The 15550-nt window shown below is 35.4% G+C and overlaps 1 protein-coding gene across 1 annotated transcript; it reads left to right on the top strand.

The window, feature by feature from the left end:
* The first annotated feature begins 72 nt into the window (after window positions 1-72).
* On the top strand, window positions 73-13923 carry LOC105342268 (ataxin-7). Its single transcript, XM_034449108.2, has 11 exons — window positions 73-218; window positions 377-445; window positions 1201-1305; window positions 2015-2785; window positions 3050-3132; window positions 4285-4619; window positions 4910-5078; window positions 6215-6345; window positions 6764-7610; window positions 7950-8010; window positions 8817-13923. Exons 1-11 carry the CDS (start codon window positions 131-133, stop codon window positions 9146-9148), a joined length of 2991 nt encoding a protein of 996 aa, XP_034304999.2. The 5' UTR covers window positions 73-130; the 3' UTR covers window positions 9149-13923.
* Window positions 13924-15550: the final 1627 nt, after the last annotated feature.

The following is a 15550-nucleotide window of genomic DNA, read 5'->3' as shown; positions in this document are numbered from 1 at the left end:
AATATAGAGCTATAAATATTATGAATGATGCAAGCGGAAATTATTTTCATTTTCTGCGAAAGAGCACGAATCTGACGTCATTGATATTCGGTGTTTTCCGTATTGGCAGAAAGCAACAAGAAAGTGCAAAATGGCGACCCTGGACGATAGTCCGTCGCTATTTATTGGCAAATCTTGGTCCGAATGGGCCGAAAATGTCCCTTTGTCACCTTTAGAGGGTAAGATAAGAACCCAAAGATGGAGTTATTCAAATAAAGTTCTTTCTTTTAAAATTATTTTTCTGAACATGTTGAAGAAAACGTTTGATTCCGAATCCGTGAATCACGAAAATTTAACTTTTTGCGACCTGTCATGATGTTTTAATTCTCCCTTCCAGAAAACGAAGCTGACGGATCCCTTGAAAAAGACAGCGATGAAACGGATAGCATGCGTTTGCCTTTTGAGGGTAAAAATTTCGGTTGCAAACATCATTTATTTGCAACTGTTGTAAGAAAACGAGAACTGATTTTTTTAGATGCAGGACATGTCATCTTTCAAAAAACTATATTATCTCGCATATTTTCTTAACATGAAACTACATTTACGCTCATTACCAGTCTGGTATCGCAATATATCAAACAGAAACACATTACTTACAAACAAGGAACTTTTTTATATAAAAAAGATATGAAAAGTATTTAAAGAAAAAAATATATTCTTGTTCACGAGACCCATTTATATTATTTTAGTTATATAAATGGCAGTATTTTTATGTTCACTTTTTGATTTATCTAAATTATTTACCTAATGAGTCAACTTGCAATGCACAAATGACCACTTGATGTTAGCAAAATTGTATTCAATTTTGTATTATTCTGAAATCCCAATTTTTATTTTTGAACATATAATGAAGTTCTTATGATATTATCAATATATGTTAATAATAATGTTTATAACATTACAATAGGCCCAAGGAGTACATGAAAATTCTCATTTGATAGTTAACAAAAATATTGTGAGTGTACATATTTTTAAATTAATCAAAATGCAATTGTTTTGTAGCATTAGTATAATACATATAGTATTAGTGTGATATGATGCTTTTTGTTATTCTACTGAAAAGACCGTCTTTTTTTCATAATTGATATTTGTAAAAATGATACAGAATTCGATTTTAGAATCTTATTAGTAATTCAATAACAAAAATAAAATTAACTTCAGATATGCACATGTTTGGTACCTGCCCCTCACAGGATGAGTTCTATCTGGTCATGTGTGAGCGATGTCAGAAGGTCATCAAGCCACAAGCTTTCAAGCAACATCTCTGTAAGTCTGCATCATGTGTTTGCGGGAGTGAAAAAGTGTGACTGAATCCCTAGCAAAAACAGCGTGATTATGTGTCTTTAAAAAAACACCTTTTGTCAGCAGTAGATGTGGATTTTGGCTTATACTGTAAACCAAATTTTATTCGTGTGTGAGAAATTTTCACGAGCTTCACGAGAGTATCGTCGTCGCGAATATTTCTCGCCACAAACTAGTCCATGTCACATGGTTGTTATAACAAGACGGGTCTGGAGAAGGCTTGGTCGCAAACATTAGTTGTCGCAAACCAGTTTTTAGGAAGTAAATTGCGAAATAAAGTTGTCGCGAATAAAAGTTAGTTTACAGAATGCAGTACAGTTTATACTTTGAAGGTGAAAACTTAAAAAGTATTTATTATTAGAAAAATAAAATTGAAAGCCATGAATTTCAAGACTCTTTAAAGCAACAAAAGAGAGGAAGAAGTTTGAACAATTAATGTTCAAGCTATAATTATTTAATTCTATGTTTCTAGTAAGCACTGTGGGTTTTTTTTAAATTGAACACAATATTTGTAGATTTTATCATTTTGAAGATTACAATAAATTAAATGAACTGTAGGAAATAACAGTTTTGAATCATTTGCAGGAATGACCATTGAATTATTTATATTCTGCATTAGAAAGCATATAAATCTATGAGCATGAATTACATCACCACTGAATATCGTTTGCAGTTGAGCGACATGGAATCACAGAATCCAGCACGTCACCGACAACGGAGTCTTCATACCCCACCTCCAAGCTCTCCTCCCCTTCCAAACTAACCTCACCCACGCGGACAAATTTCAGACATTCAGTCCCGACAAAAGCTAGCATGAAGGAGGTGCCTCCTTTAGTCAGTAGTACTCAGAAAATGGGTTTTGGTGCAAAGCTTAAGGGGCTGGACAGGTCAAGGAGAAATCACTCCATGCCCGTGGTTAAAGTTGAGCGCATGGAGATGAAACGAGTGGCGTCCCAACACTTTGATTCCCTCTCTTCCAAGCCCCTCTCTGTCCTCTCTCCACCCTCGGGCTTGGCCAATGGGAACGCAAAAGACAATTTTTACGAGCCAGCTGACAAAAAACCGGTAGTGTCTGGCGCGGACAGGGTAGTCGCCGAGGCACCAATCAAATCCCTCTCAACTGGTTCTTTGCCCCAAACTTCTGTCTCGCTCAATTGTGCAACTGTTACCATGGCAACTACAACGCTGACCACGGCTTCCACTTCCTGTGTTACAACCACTAAATCAGTGGTTGGCACCACCACTGTTGCTGTGGTACAGTCACTGAATAATTCTATTAACTCGTCCAGTAGTAAAGGAATTATCGGGACATTTGGAAGCAGAAGCAGTCTCAGTATGCCCAATCTGTCAAGTTCTCTCAGTTCCTCTGGATCAAGTTCATCGTCGTCAAGTAAAAAGAAACCATTCAAGTTCGAGAAGCCGGAAAAACTCATTCCATGCAAAGGTACATTTGTATTGATTTTATTTTAGATTAAGATGATGGGGGGGGGGGGGGAGGGAATTCATTTTTTAAAGAATTTAAAACAAAATTTATAACATGTTTAAGCAAAGGGGAATGAATATCCATAAATCATGGGGCCTGATAAAAAATTTTAGTGTAAGTTTAACACATGTTAAAAATATTGGAAAAATATCTTAAAGTGTTAAACATTGATTATGTTGTAAATATCCTTCATCCAGCTAAAAAAAAATTTCTCTTTTTTTGCAGATCGTGAATATGACTGTAACAAACATTGTGGGGTCATTGTTGAAGAGACAGGAAAAGCATGTACAAGGTCACTCACCTGCAAGGTATGTAACCTGTTAATTAATTAAAGGAGACAACATTGATTAAACAGGGACTTCCAGAACATTGCTGATCATTGATTTCTTGAGATCGATGGCCGGAATCTGTGATCAGCAGAATCAGCGAGACTGTTCAGATCCCCTGCTGTAAAGCTACATCAGGCTAAGCAGTACTTAAACTTAAGGATGATTAAGAAATCTATTCTTTGTCAAACTCATAATATTTTAGAAGCCCAGATTATGTGTGTACTTTTGAACACTTCGTAAGGAAATTGAGAGATGAATGTGATGCTGACAGACGATGATTGTTGATCTCGCCTGTAACATGAATACTTAAGCTCTATAGGGTTGTTGACCTTTCAATGTCTTTAAGCTCCATACATGTCAGCTTGCATGTTAGCATCTTACTTTCTATGTAGATTGTTTCATTAAGCAATGTCAGGAATATATCAAGGCTAATATTTACAACTTGATTAATTGTACTGTTCTTTTTTTCAAAAGAAATGTCAAAATTCCTCGTTTTGTTTTAAAATATAAGATTCCTCGATCAAGCACATTAAATAAAGTTGAAATTTTGGTTGACATAGATATCAGATCTAAAAACGACATCCGGAGTGTTTTTGGAATGCAGGATTTGGCTCAATTTTTCTAAAAAAAAAAAAAAAAAAAATTGAGGGGGAGGAAAAGGGGCACGCCTCAGGACCCCCACCCCAAATATATTCCCTCCTACATGTCCTATGGTGTGCCCAATTCTGGCCTATGGCTCTCAAACTAACATGTAAAATTTGCCAGATGAATTCCACTGGAATACTTGTCATGCTATGACAACATAGGACACCAGGGACCCATGTTGTCTATATATACTATTGAATTTCAATGCCATAGGTCATATCAGGAATCTTTCCTAATGTTTTGCTTGATGTGAAACAGTTTTTCTTGAAGTTGCAAGCTGATACATAGATCTGATGTATTGTTTTGCTGTTACCATTTAAACGTGTTATTGGATACACTTTTTGCAAAGGATAGGTGTTATGTCTTTTTTTTCTGTCTTTGTTATCAGGTTATTTAGTGTACATTTTACATGAATTGTCTTTCAAACTCGAGACTTTAGATATTTGAAAAAAAAATTCAATTATTTTGTTTATTTTTTTTTCTTAGACCCATGCTCTATCTCTAAGGAGGAAAGTCCCAGGTAGGCGTAAACCTTTTGATGATCTACTCAAAGACCACAGAGAGGCCAAAGAGATTCTCCTGAAACAAAAAGCTGAACAAAAGGCTGCCCTGCAAGCAGCTGCTGAAAAGAAGGCTCAGCAGAGCAAGAACCCCCCAGTTATCCCCCCTGGAAGCTCCCAACTGGCCGCCCATCTACTCCGCCCCACCCCACTTCAGTCCTATAACGATCAGCACCGAGATAAGGCATCGCACCCTCCTCAACTCTCTCCAAAGAAAACTGCCAAACCTCCTCAGAAACTCAACACTTCACTATCACACAGGTATGTGAACCGGTTTACTCCACTCTGTACAGTATTAAACACATTTAAGTGCATGAAACGATAAGTCAAAGTGCTAACAATAACTTGGGATTTGTGAAATTTTACTTAAAAAAAGAATTTATTTACCTGGAAATCAAAATTTTAGATTTGCAATTGTATTAATTAAGCGATAAAGTTACAATAATTCTAAAGAAGATAATGCTGGGGAAATTGATTTCTACATATTTGAACACGTTCAATGTCATTATTTTGTTTTATCAGTATATCACTTCTATCAAACTTTTTACTAGACCAAGTCTCACAAGCCTTCAGTCCCCGCTGCTGTCCCCCACTAAAGATGACCTCGGCAATGGCCCCTCACTGGACGGTCATGATCGTCTGAGTGATGGGGAGGGGGAGGAAGAAGAGGGGGACAAGTCGGACAGTTCATTTATACCCTACCAGCCACGCCCAGCTGCTGTATGTACACAGTCTTAATAACTTCAGAAATTAGTATTTAAAATTATCAGTATGGTATATTTATTTTCCAGTTTCCACTTATTTTGTTTGTGTGGAAAGCTATTGTAGATATAACCGTATAATACAGACAGGGTACCCAACGGTTATATTCTGTCCCGAATTTTTGCTTCCACCACTTTTTGCTTCAAGATATTTCAATAATAGTAAATACCTTTGTGCTCAAACTACGTTCATCCACTAATATGAAAAATGTCCAGATTATCTGTTTTGAAACGCCCCCTCTACCGCTTCAGGTTAAAGTTTCAATACACATCCCAAAATTGAAAGTCTACGGAGATTTTGCATTGCATTGCATCAGCCATTAATAAGCCCAAATGATAACGTTAAAAAATTGCGCAAGGTATCCCGAGTATTTCCGAATGGAGAAAAGATGTTAACATTTCCCATTATAAATCTCTGTAAGAAAATTGTTTTCGTTCCTATGAAATTTTAGGAGTGAAAAGGGATAATTGTTCAATGACAATATCTTGGATATGTTCCCTTTCATCGATTTCAATTGTATTTCTTTCACAGGTATGTGTATTTTTATTAAGAATTTCAAAAATTGATGGAAGCAATAACTTGGGACAGACTATAAATGATGTTTTAATGTGATGTCACAAATGTTGAGCGCTGTTAACGTGCAATATCATGAGCTAGATCAAAGTTCATGCTTGTGGAAAGTGTGTTGAAAGCTACCGGTACTGCAGATATAACACAAACAGGGTACTCAAAGGTTAAATGAGGAGTTTAATTATGGTGTCACATTTTCAGACAAGGCAAGAAGTTCAAAAACTGTAAATATAAGCATTAAATCATTACCGGTATTTTCTATTAAAAGATGTAGTCTCATAATTGAAAGGGTAGGTGCAAACAAATTTTCATAATAAGCTAACGCACATCACTGACTTTGTATGCACACTCTGTTGCAGTTATGAGACAATATCTTTCAAATATAATGATTCAATGCTTAAATATTTGTGGAATGTTAATAATGTTGTATGCATAGCCAATACACATATGGTTAGTCAGCATTATACTTGTTTGTTTTATATGCTGTATATGTACACTGTATTTTTACAATTAACTCTTTGTAGATGTGTACATTTGGAGGTCGTCTGCACACAATTGGTGGCCGCCGAAGTTACGTGTTTGGGCGTAAAACAGACATTCTCAGGGCAGCATTCCTCAATGTGTTGGAAAAGCAGCTCAACCCCCCACCACCCAAGTAAGGGATCTCGTGTTTTGCAATCTTAGGAAATATTGTTGCATCATTCAGTGTTATATACGAGAGCAGATATCATAGATTATCAAAATTTTACAAGTTTAGAGAAAGAAAAGTTCTGCAGAATTATTTTTTTGTTTGGTTATTTTTTTTCTTTTGGTCATTGATGTAATTTTAGGACACTTTTGGGATGCATTGGTCCACTGATTCTGAATCTTGTAATATCTTATGAATTTACAGTATTCTCACCATGTCAAGTAATGTACCTGTACATGAGAGGGCAGGCTCTCAAAATGAAATTAATCTTAGATACATGATTTTTTGTGTACCAGAAATGAGAGAAAAAATAAAATGCAAAATTATTGAGATAATAAGGTAGGAAAAAAATATCCATTGGTGAATGATTTAACTTTTTTTACAGAAAATTGTGTGTGGAATCCAACCTCCCAAAGGATCCCCAATTGCTTGGAGATTCTAAAGATCCGTACGACTTCACTGCCATAGACCCCCGAACACAGCAGAGACAGAATCCAGTATTAAATTCCAGTCACAAGTCAGGATCCAAATCAAAGTCCAAATCATCATCAAATCTGAATCGCAGCAAATCAAAAGACAGTTTACCCGGGTCCAAGAGCCCGGCTCAAATAAACAGTGCTATCCCAGCAAGCAGTGCTGGTGTGCCGCCACTAAAGCGCAAGCGCAGTGGGGGTGCGCTGACCAATTCTAGTCCTTCATCCCTCCCTGCTGCTGCCGCGCCCGTTTTTACTACCGTCAGTATAAACAACACCTCGACCGGTCTGACTGCAATAGCCATTCCCAGTGTGAATCTCAGCAACGCTACGCTCGGACATTTTAATGCCAACCTGTCGGCTGCCTCAGCTGGCGGCGGTGGGAAAAATGCCAAGAACAATGTGTACAAAGACCTCGGCTTCGTGGTGACCAATTTAGACTCGGCTCTCATGAACGGACAGTACATGATAACTAATGCTCACCAGACCCAGAGTCTGGACGAAAAGTCGCTGCAACAAGCGCATGTGATAAACAGTAAAAACAGTCCAAAGATTCTGAACCTGGAGACTCTACAGGGGCTCCAGAAGGGGCCGCACAATCTCATCAGCATGCCTCCCCTGTTACTGGACGGATCTATGCAGCCGGTTACTGCTGTTTTAACCCCTGTTTCCTTGACAACGACCCTCAGCAATCAGATTGTGTCGGTGGGAAGTTCTACCTCTTTAACAGCGTCCCATCAGAATAACAGCATTAGGGCAGTAAGTAGCTATGTGTGTCGTCTTGTGGAAGTTTAAGTGTTTTGCACTTTATATATGTAAGAAGCATTGTTGGAAACTGACCAGATTTTTTTTTCTTATTAAATTGGAAGATTGTTATAGTTCTGGGGGTGAGAATCCATTATTAATATCTCCAAAACCAACACCCAACACCCCCTCCCCCCAAAAAAATTATCATTAGATATTAGAAATACTGTAAAGTTTTTTAACATCGGTTTACTACAAATTCAGTTTTAATATTTACTTTATTATATCAAAGATTTTAGTCCCATGTTATCATTGTTATTGGAGATTAATTTTTCTTGCCCTGTTCTTTTACAGGGAGCAGCAAGTCCACAGGTTGTCACATCTCTCCACAACGGATTGATGCAGTCTTCCTCAGGTAACTAATTTGATGCGCTCTCTCTCTCTCTCTTTTCTTTCTCCATCTCTTTCTTCATCTCTTCCTTTCTCAATTTTTCTTGGATGCACACCAACAGTTTCTATATTGGGCAGTCAGAGTGGTCTACCCTTTCATTTGTAAAAGCATAACCTGCAACTAACAGTGTATGAAGTACTGTGGAATCATTTTTATTCGTGGGGGTCAATGTTCGTTGGTAGCCAAAATTTTCTTGGTTTGTGGGGACATAATTTCGTTGGTAGCAGGTTCTACTTTGTCAATAAATATTAAACATATTCTTGCATATACAATCGTGAGGATGTAAATTTGTGGGCAATGGTTACCCAAGAAAGTCACGAACGTTGGTCCCCCACGAACAATTATCATTCCACAGTAATTTGTTGTCTGAAAAAGTATTCTAAACAGTGTATTTAATTACATTCTTGTGTACTTTGCATGTATTTTCTCGAAGCAAAATAAAGTAAGCTAAGTAGATTTCTGTTCATTAGCACCTTGTTGTCTTTCAATATATTTTTTGGAGAACAACAGCTTATGCATTATGTTGAAAATGAATTAGATAATCATAAATCCAATATGTTTGGCTTTATGCTATAGAATGATGTGTTCTCCAAAAAAATATTTTTTCATATAATGAGCATCTTTAAAAAAACGACCTTCATGTACACACAGGTGATTTATACATGTAAATGTTGTGCCACAAATGGGCTATCAATTCAAGAGAAAAAAATTGGACAACCCCATTCTTTTTACTACACATACATTAAGAATATGTATTTCACGTTCTGTAGATAAGCTGGTCAACAATCGACACAACTTGCTCCACCACAAGAAGCCTGTACATTCCCAGGCAGCTGCTGGCCATGGAGTGATTGGCAGCACCGTTATAGCCACAAGCACCAACCCCCAGGTCAGCCAGATCTATGCCACCCATCTCCTCAAACCGGGCAACCTCCTCATCGGCAAACCCTCCAATAAGTTTGCCGTGCCCCAGGGTTCTCTGACCTTGAACGTTGCCAGCCTGGGGATGTCGGGGGTGGGGCAGCAGCCCACCCTGTACATAGCCAGCAACGAGGACATGTCACAACAGCAAGTGGTCAGTTCTCCCAGTCACATGACGTAGCATTAACCATTGGTGGGAAAGTGTCTCGATATATTCCCACAGACTCCGCCCTGCTCTGTGGCATGTGACCAATGGCTACAGGTTTTCAGTGTTAGTGTCAACGCCTGATTGGACAGGCTGGTGCATCAATCATTCATTTAACCCGTCCCATGAATGGAGATTAACTCAAGTCACCCTCACTGCAATTCATCTCCTAGACTTATCTCTTTACAGTGAAGATATCCAGAATTGGCAACATCTTCTGACAACAATTGTTATACCAAAGGTTAATCGTATACGAATTTTCAGGGTTGTTTGGACTTCGGATTTTTTCTCTTATTCTTACTGAAGATGTGTGAAAGTGAGAATTAGTCTTTAACAAATGGAATCATGGTTAGATGTTTACTTGAGTCTACGCATATATACAATAATATCCCCTGCTTCTTGCAGTTTCTCATGCACCATTCCTGTTTTCCTGTAGAAAATGTTAATACCTGTACCATTCTAAATTTGATTATAAAATCAGAATTGTTTTTTCTACTTAAAAATTCAGTGGAAATTTAGGAGGTTTTTAGGCCAAATGAAAGCAGAGTAATTTTTTTTTTATTTTTTTTGTATTTTGCAATAGAGAGGGGCAATATGCTTCAGTTTTATCTAAAATTCAAGAATGAAATATTTCTATAATACTTTTTATGAGGTCTATTTTAAATCTTGTATTTACAGAATCTGACATTTAGATCTACAGAGGTAAATGTTTTGACAATCACACAATGAAGATATACATTTTTGTTTTTTAGTCCGAGAAGTTGCAGAACTGTATAACTAGGTATTTTCTCGGCATGGTATTAACATTTTTGAAAAAGGTATAGATAATGCATGTATTAATGCAATGTGGCTAAATTCACCTATTTACCATTATGACCCAAATTTTTGGGGTGGGGTGGTTCTATACAAATAGGGGTATTTATTGTGAAATTATTCTTTAACAGTTATTGTGTACTCAAAGAAATGAATTGACTTGTGAACTTTCTAATACAATTGACAATGTTTAATACATATATTTGGTCTGGTCAGTAATACTGTATGGAGTTTTATATGTGTTACTAAAAACTACAGCATTTTCAGCCATGAAGACATTTATATACACACTTTTGTAAAACTTTACATTGTGCGAGTGTTAAGGTATTTTGAATCTTTCATGATTGAGTGCTTTCATCTATTGAAGTTCTCGTACAAATTTTTTTTCCTGCCAATATTTTTATCATTTCATATCAAGATAGCCAGGTACATGATTCATTTTTCTTCTCTCTGTCATTTTTTCTTTCTATCATCCACTTCCCATCCACACCAAACAATTAAAAAGGAAATTTGTAAGATTTGCAAGCAATTTGGGGTGAGTTATTTTTTTCACAGCCTAGTTAGTAAGAAACTGAATTAAATTTATTTTTTGATCCAAACTCATTGATTTAACACTAAGCATAATTTTCTTTAAAACAGAGTTTGGTGATTTTAAGTACTTTAAGTATTTTACCTATATGATGAATTACCATCAACGATGCATGTATGTGGTAATTTTGAGAACGTATATATATAATGAATTGCCATCAATGATAATACATGATCATGTGATAACAGTTCACTTCAACCTATAAAAAGAATTAAGTTTCTTTTCAGGCGATAGTGCTATAGTGTTTAATGAATGCTGGTGTATCCATTTCAAGGGGGATGGGGTACTCTAATATCTGCTCCCCCCAACCCCCAACCCCCCAAAAACAAATGTCTGTGATATAAATTTTATTCCATGTCCCCGCTGATGTTAATATGAAATAATGAATGCAACAGTTTAGAAATGACAGGAATATGGACAGTGATATATCTAATGTACATACATGTAAAAAGCAATTTTATTTATGAAGCACAAGCATCCTAATGATATTACATGTATTAAGATTGTTAATATATAGTTATTAAAAATGTATGAATCGATTAAGACTAGTGGTGAAATTTTTTTCTCTCTTTTTTGGTTCCTCCGTTTTTCTCATGTTGATTCTATGCTGATCTTGGAAACTTTTTGATAAAGGCTTGAAATGTGCAACGAGTTACTCCTTTGTGACGTAGTTTAAGGGATATATTTGTACAGATTAAAAGGAGACAAAACTGTAGTTTAATATTAAAAATGATTTTAGAATGTTTTACATGTATATGCATCAAGAAACAAATAATGCAGAAGATATAGGGCATGTTAATTAATGGGGTCTTGCAATTCCTCACCATTTAACAGTCTTGTTACAGTAGGTATGTTTTGGTTTTCTGCCTTTGCTTTGGAGGGGGGTCGTATTTTTTATTTAAAACTTCACAAAATGATGATTTTTCTCTACAAAACAATGTGTCATTTGGTAACATGTGTCAGTCCTCACTTTATGCATGTACCTCAGTTTTGGATAAATTAACTACAGTTTTCTCCAGTTTTTGCAATTGATGTCCTTGTTCACTCAAAATATAACTGCAGATCTCAGGAAATTTTTCATGGTAAAATAATTTGCAGCATTAAAGGAAAAGATCATTGCCTTTCAGCTTGCTATCCAATGAATGAACATTTTGAACATGCAAATTTTAATATTATTCCGAAAAAGTAATATTTCAGTCAATAGTCACAAAACATTTATGCAATCTGATGGTTTTCAATATCTTTTTCGTTTTTCATGGCTTCAAATTTTCAGGGGTTTTCTTTATTACTTTGCAAAAAAAGATATATTTTTTGTTCTAGAAACCAAGGATATTCAATTCACTGCATATTCAAGCTGCTGATTGTCTTAATTTTAGGGCACTAGAATTCAATTGAAATGTTTGTGCATACTGTGCATGGTTTTATCGAAAAGTTGTGTATGTAATGCTTTCATTCATGATTTTCAGGTTCAACAGTCAAATCTCTAAATTTTGTTTGTAAACTGCCTTAAATTATCTTAATTTCAAGCCAAGATTAATAGCTGCCCATTGCCCGATAAGGCTATGGAGAATGCATAAAAGGGGAGGGGTTGTTTTCCAAGCCCATGAAACCTTTTAAACCCCATAATGGAAGTTTAGGGGCATATGGGTTTTCTCTTTTTTTAACCAAGAAAGGGTAATGTGTGTAAGATCAGCATGTTTCATCTTTGCTTTATAAGAAGAGAACTGGTTGTTTTGTAAAATCATAAATGATATTTCCTGTATTTAAATTCTTTGGGTTTAGTTTTTATTTGGATCATTTAAAAATACAAACATAACCCAACACCCCAACCCACACTCACTTTTATTTTTTCCTAATAAAAAGTAAGTTAAACTTTCTTCTGATCTCGGATGCATAATTTTGAATGTTCTCACCCTAAGGCGGGTAATTGTGACCATTTTTAATATCATCTGCACATTGTTTCTGGAAATTGTATGACCAGATGAACTCCTATCGATATTATTTTAAAATCTGCATAATAAATTTTTCACAAACATTTATCGCATTCGGAATTGAATTTCATGTTGGGTTACCCAAACGGTATTGGATTTGTTTTGAACCTGTGGATAGGAAAGTGATATACCGGTACGTTTATTCCCCTTGATCTGGTTTTTTTTTTTTTTTTTTTTTTAATGAACTTTGAATTTGACAAAATTTGGTTAACCTTAACATTGACAGTTTATGAATGCCTTTCATAATATGACTATTTATGAAATTCCTGTTGATAATTTAATTCACAGTCATTCAATGCAGAATTTTGAATCTAAAGAAATTAAACTGAATATGTTGTCCATTGTTTGATCTTGCCTTTTCTTCTTAAGGGTGAATTAAAAATTCTCTGAACAGCCTTACATATTAATTCATACAAATTAGTTCTGTAATTCATCCTAATTAAAACCAGCACCTCCTAGCTGTTTCTAATGTTTCAGATGACGTTCACGATCCAATGAATTCCTGAAAAAATTTTTGGAAAATTGTATGTTTCCTGGTTAATTTTGTTTTAATACAGATGATTATCGTACTTGGCTTAAGGTTTTCTTTTCTTTTTTTGACCGGATATGAATTTGATGGGGGGAAAATTGGCTTGAATTTCGTGTTATTGCAGTATTTCAGGACAAACTAAAATTATGCATAGATGCGATTAATTGTTTTTTTCTGAACACAATTTACAACCAAACCTTGATATATATATGTATGTAATTTGATAATTGTACTAAAGTACTGTAACAGTAACTGTTATGGCATTAATAAAGTCATTTAATGCTTTGTTTCAGTCACATATCATCATCATCTCATTTTTCAAAGCAATTCAATATTAAGTCATTTCAGACAAAATAAAACTTAATTATAGCATTTTATTAATAAATGAATTCATGCATCTTTTGCCATTCTAGAGCAAAGCTCTTGAATCAAGAGACAAAGGATGGCTCTTTTTTACCATGTCATGTGGCAATTAATACCAATTGTTTCATTGTTGACTATTGTACGATATGTATTCCATTTTGTTGGACTTTTGATAATCCTTGTTACTTCTGTCGATGAATGTGTCATTTGTACATATAAATTATTTTTCATTTTTGATAACTGAATGTTTCTGTTACAGACTTGTTTTTTTTTTTCTTAACATAATAATATATTCTGAGAGGAATTTTGAAAGAGGCCAAATTGTGTGTGTTTGTTCGGATGTTTTACATGTGAAAGAGAACAAGATTGATATGAATTGGTATGAGAGCTGTTCTGTTCACTGTACATAATGTACATGCTATGGAGCAATAAAGGTGTATTACCAATATAAAATGAAGAAAGAAAAGTATGCTCTTGTTTTCTATTGTTATTCTTAAGAGGGCTTGATGGTCGCGGCCATTTTTAGACTATATTGGTCTCCTTTAAAAAAAGAGCTCTTGATGAAAATATAGGAAAATATCAATTTTTTTAAAGATGAAATATATGGATTTTTTCTTTTCTAAATAAAAAGTTAAATCTTAAAATGTTAGGTAGATCTGATGGTTAATTTGTTGAGTCAGACCATCTAGTATCCTTAAGGAGACTGGTATCATCTCTAGCCAAGGGTCTATTATCCACTATTTTCCTCTCTAGTTTTGGAGGGGAGAGGATCTTTAACCCATGGCTAGTGAGGATTGGAGGCTGGGTAATCAATAAGTTGACCATCTACTCTCTTGATCCTCTAAATCATGACTTTTTGCCATACTTATTGTGATAACATAGTTAAATCTTACACATATGGACTTTTATCAAACTTTTTGTGGTACATGTACTGTGGTATCATTGAATACTCATTTTGATATTAATTTAAATTAAGGGTTTAGTGAAAATCACAGTTTCTAGAGGCGTGTTCAGCAGAGCAAGCGCTCGCCAAAATTTGTGTTGCTGGTATAGGGAATTTTGATAGCGCTCACTCTGCTGAACACGGCTCTGATATCTGTGTGCCGGATGATCCTACCAGTAGGATATATGTTATTATCTTTCATGGACCAACTAAATAACGAAATCCGCGAAAATTGGTTGTCAACAAATTTTGATTAATCCACTGCAGTACCATAATTGTATGCTCTGTAATTGAATAGTATGAGAGCTGGTACAACAAAATTGCAATATAGATTTAATGTACATGTATTTGTAATTAAAGGACCACTGATTTCTTATAGCAATTTGTAAAGGACCATTAGATATATATTACATAATGAGCACACTTTGAATGAAACAAAAATTGGAATGGACAAAATTGAAGAAACATACTCATAACAAAGATCTGAACTTTGACTTAATTAAGTCTCTTAGTTGACCTATTTATGTGGAACATAATTAAACTTGCATAAGACAAGTATTTTGTACATAGATATATAGTGTTTTTTTCCTTGAACTCTGAACCAGAAAATCTGTTTCCCGGTCAGCACAGAAAATCTGTTACATGTGATTAGTATGAGCTACAGAAAACCAATGGCAGATGGGAGAAAAAGCTGTACAGTCAAGGATTTTTCCCCTTGCCCTTTGACCCATTAAATCTTTTACCCACAAGTATAAAATGGTTGACCATGAACTTTTAGTATTAGATCAAGGAATGCAAAAATATAAGTGATAAATTAAAGAGGCAAACTTTGACTCTCCCGTCAACCCACGACAAGCATATTTTTGGTCAAGTATATTTCGGGTCAAGAATAAGCCAGACAGGAGAGTAACAATGGAAAAGACAAGACAAAAGTGCAAAAGGCAAGGATCTCTTATGACCTGGATCTCTGATCTCAAATTCTTGCATTAAATAACATTTGACTAAAAGAGCATTTTATGGGAATCGTACTGGTGTTGTATAGTGAGATTTCCTTCTTACTGAGACATAGTGAGGCTGGCTATATAGTGAGACACCCCCCCCCCCCCCACACACACACACTCCCTGAATGCTGGCTGCATGTATAGTGAGT

This window comes from Magallana gigas, chromosome 4, assembly GCF_963853765.1.
Source record: "Magallana gigas chromosome 4, xbMagGiga1.1, whole genome shotgun sequence".
Lineage (NCBI taxonomy): Eukaryota > Metazoa > Mollusca > Bivalvia > Ostreida > Ostreidae > Magallana > Magallana gigas.
Note: the sequence above shows the minus strand (reverse complement) of the source record. Positions and strands in the feature narration are given on the sequence as shown.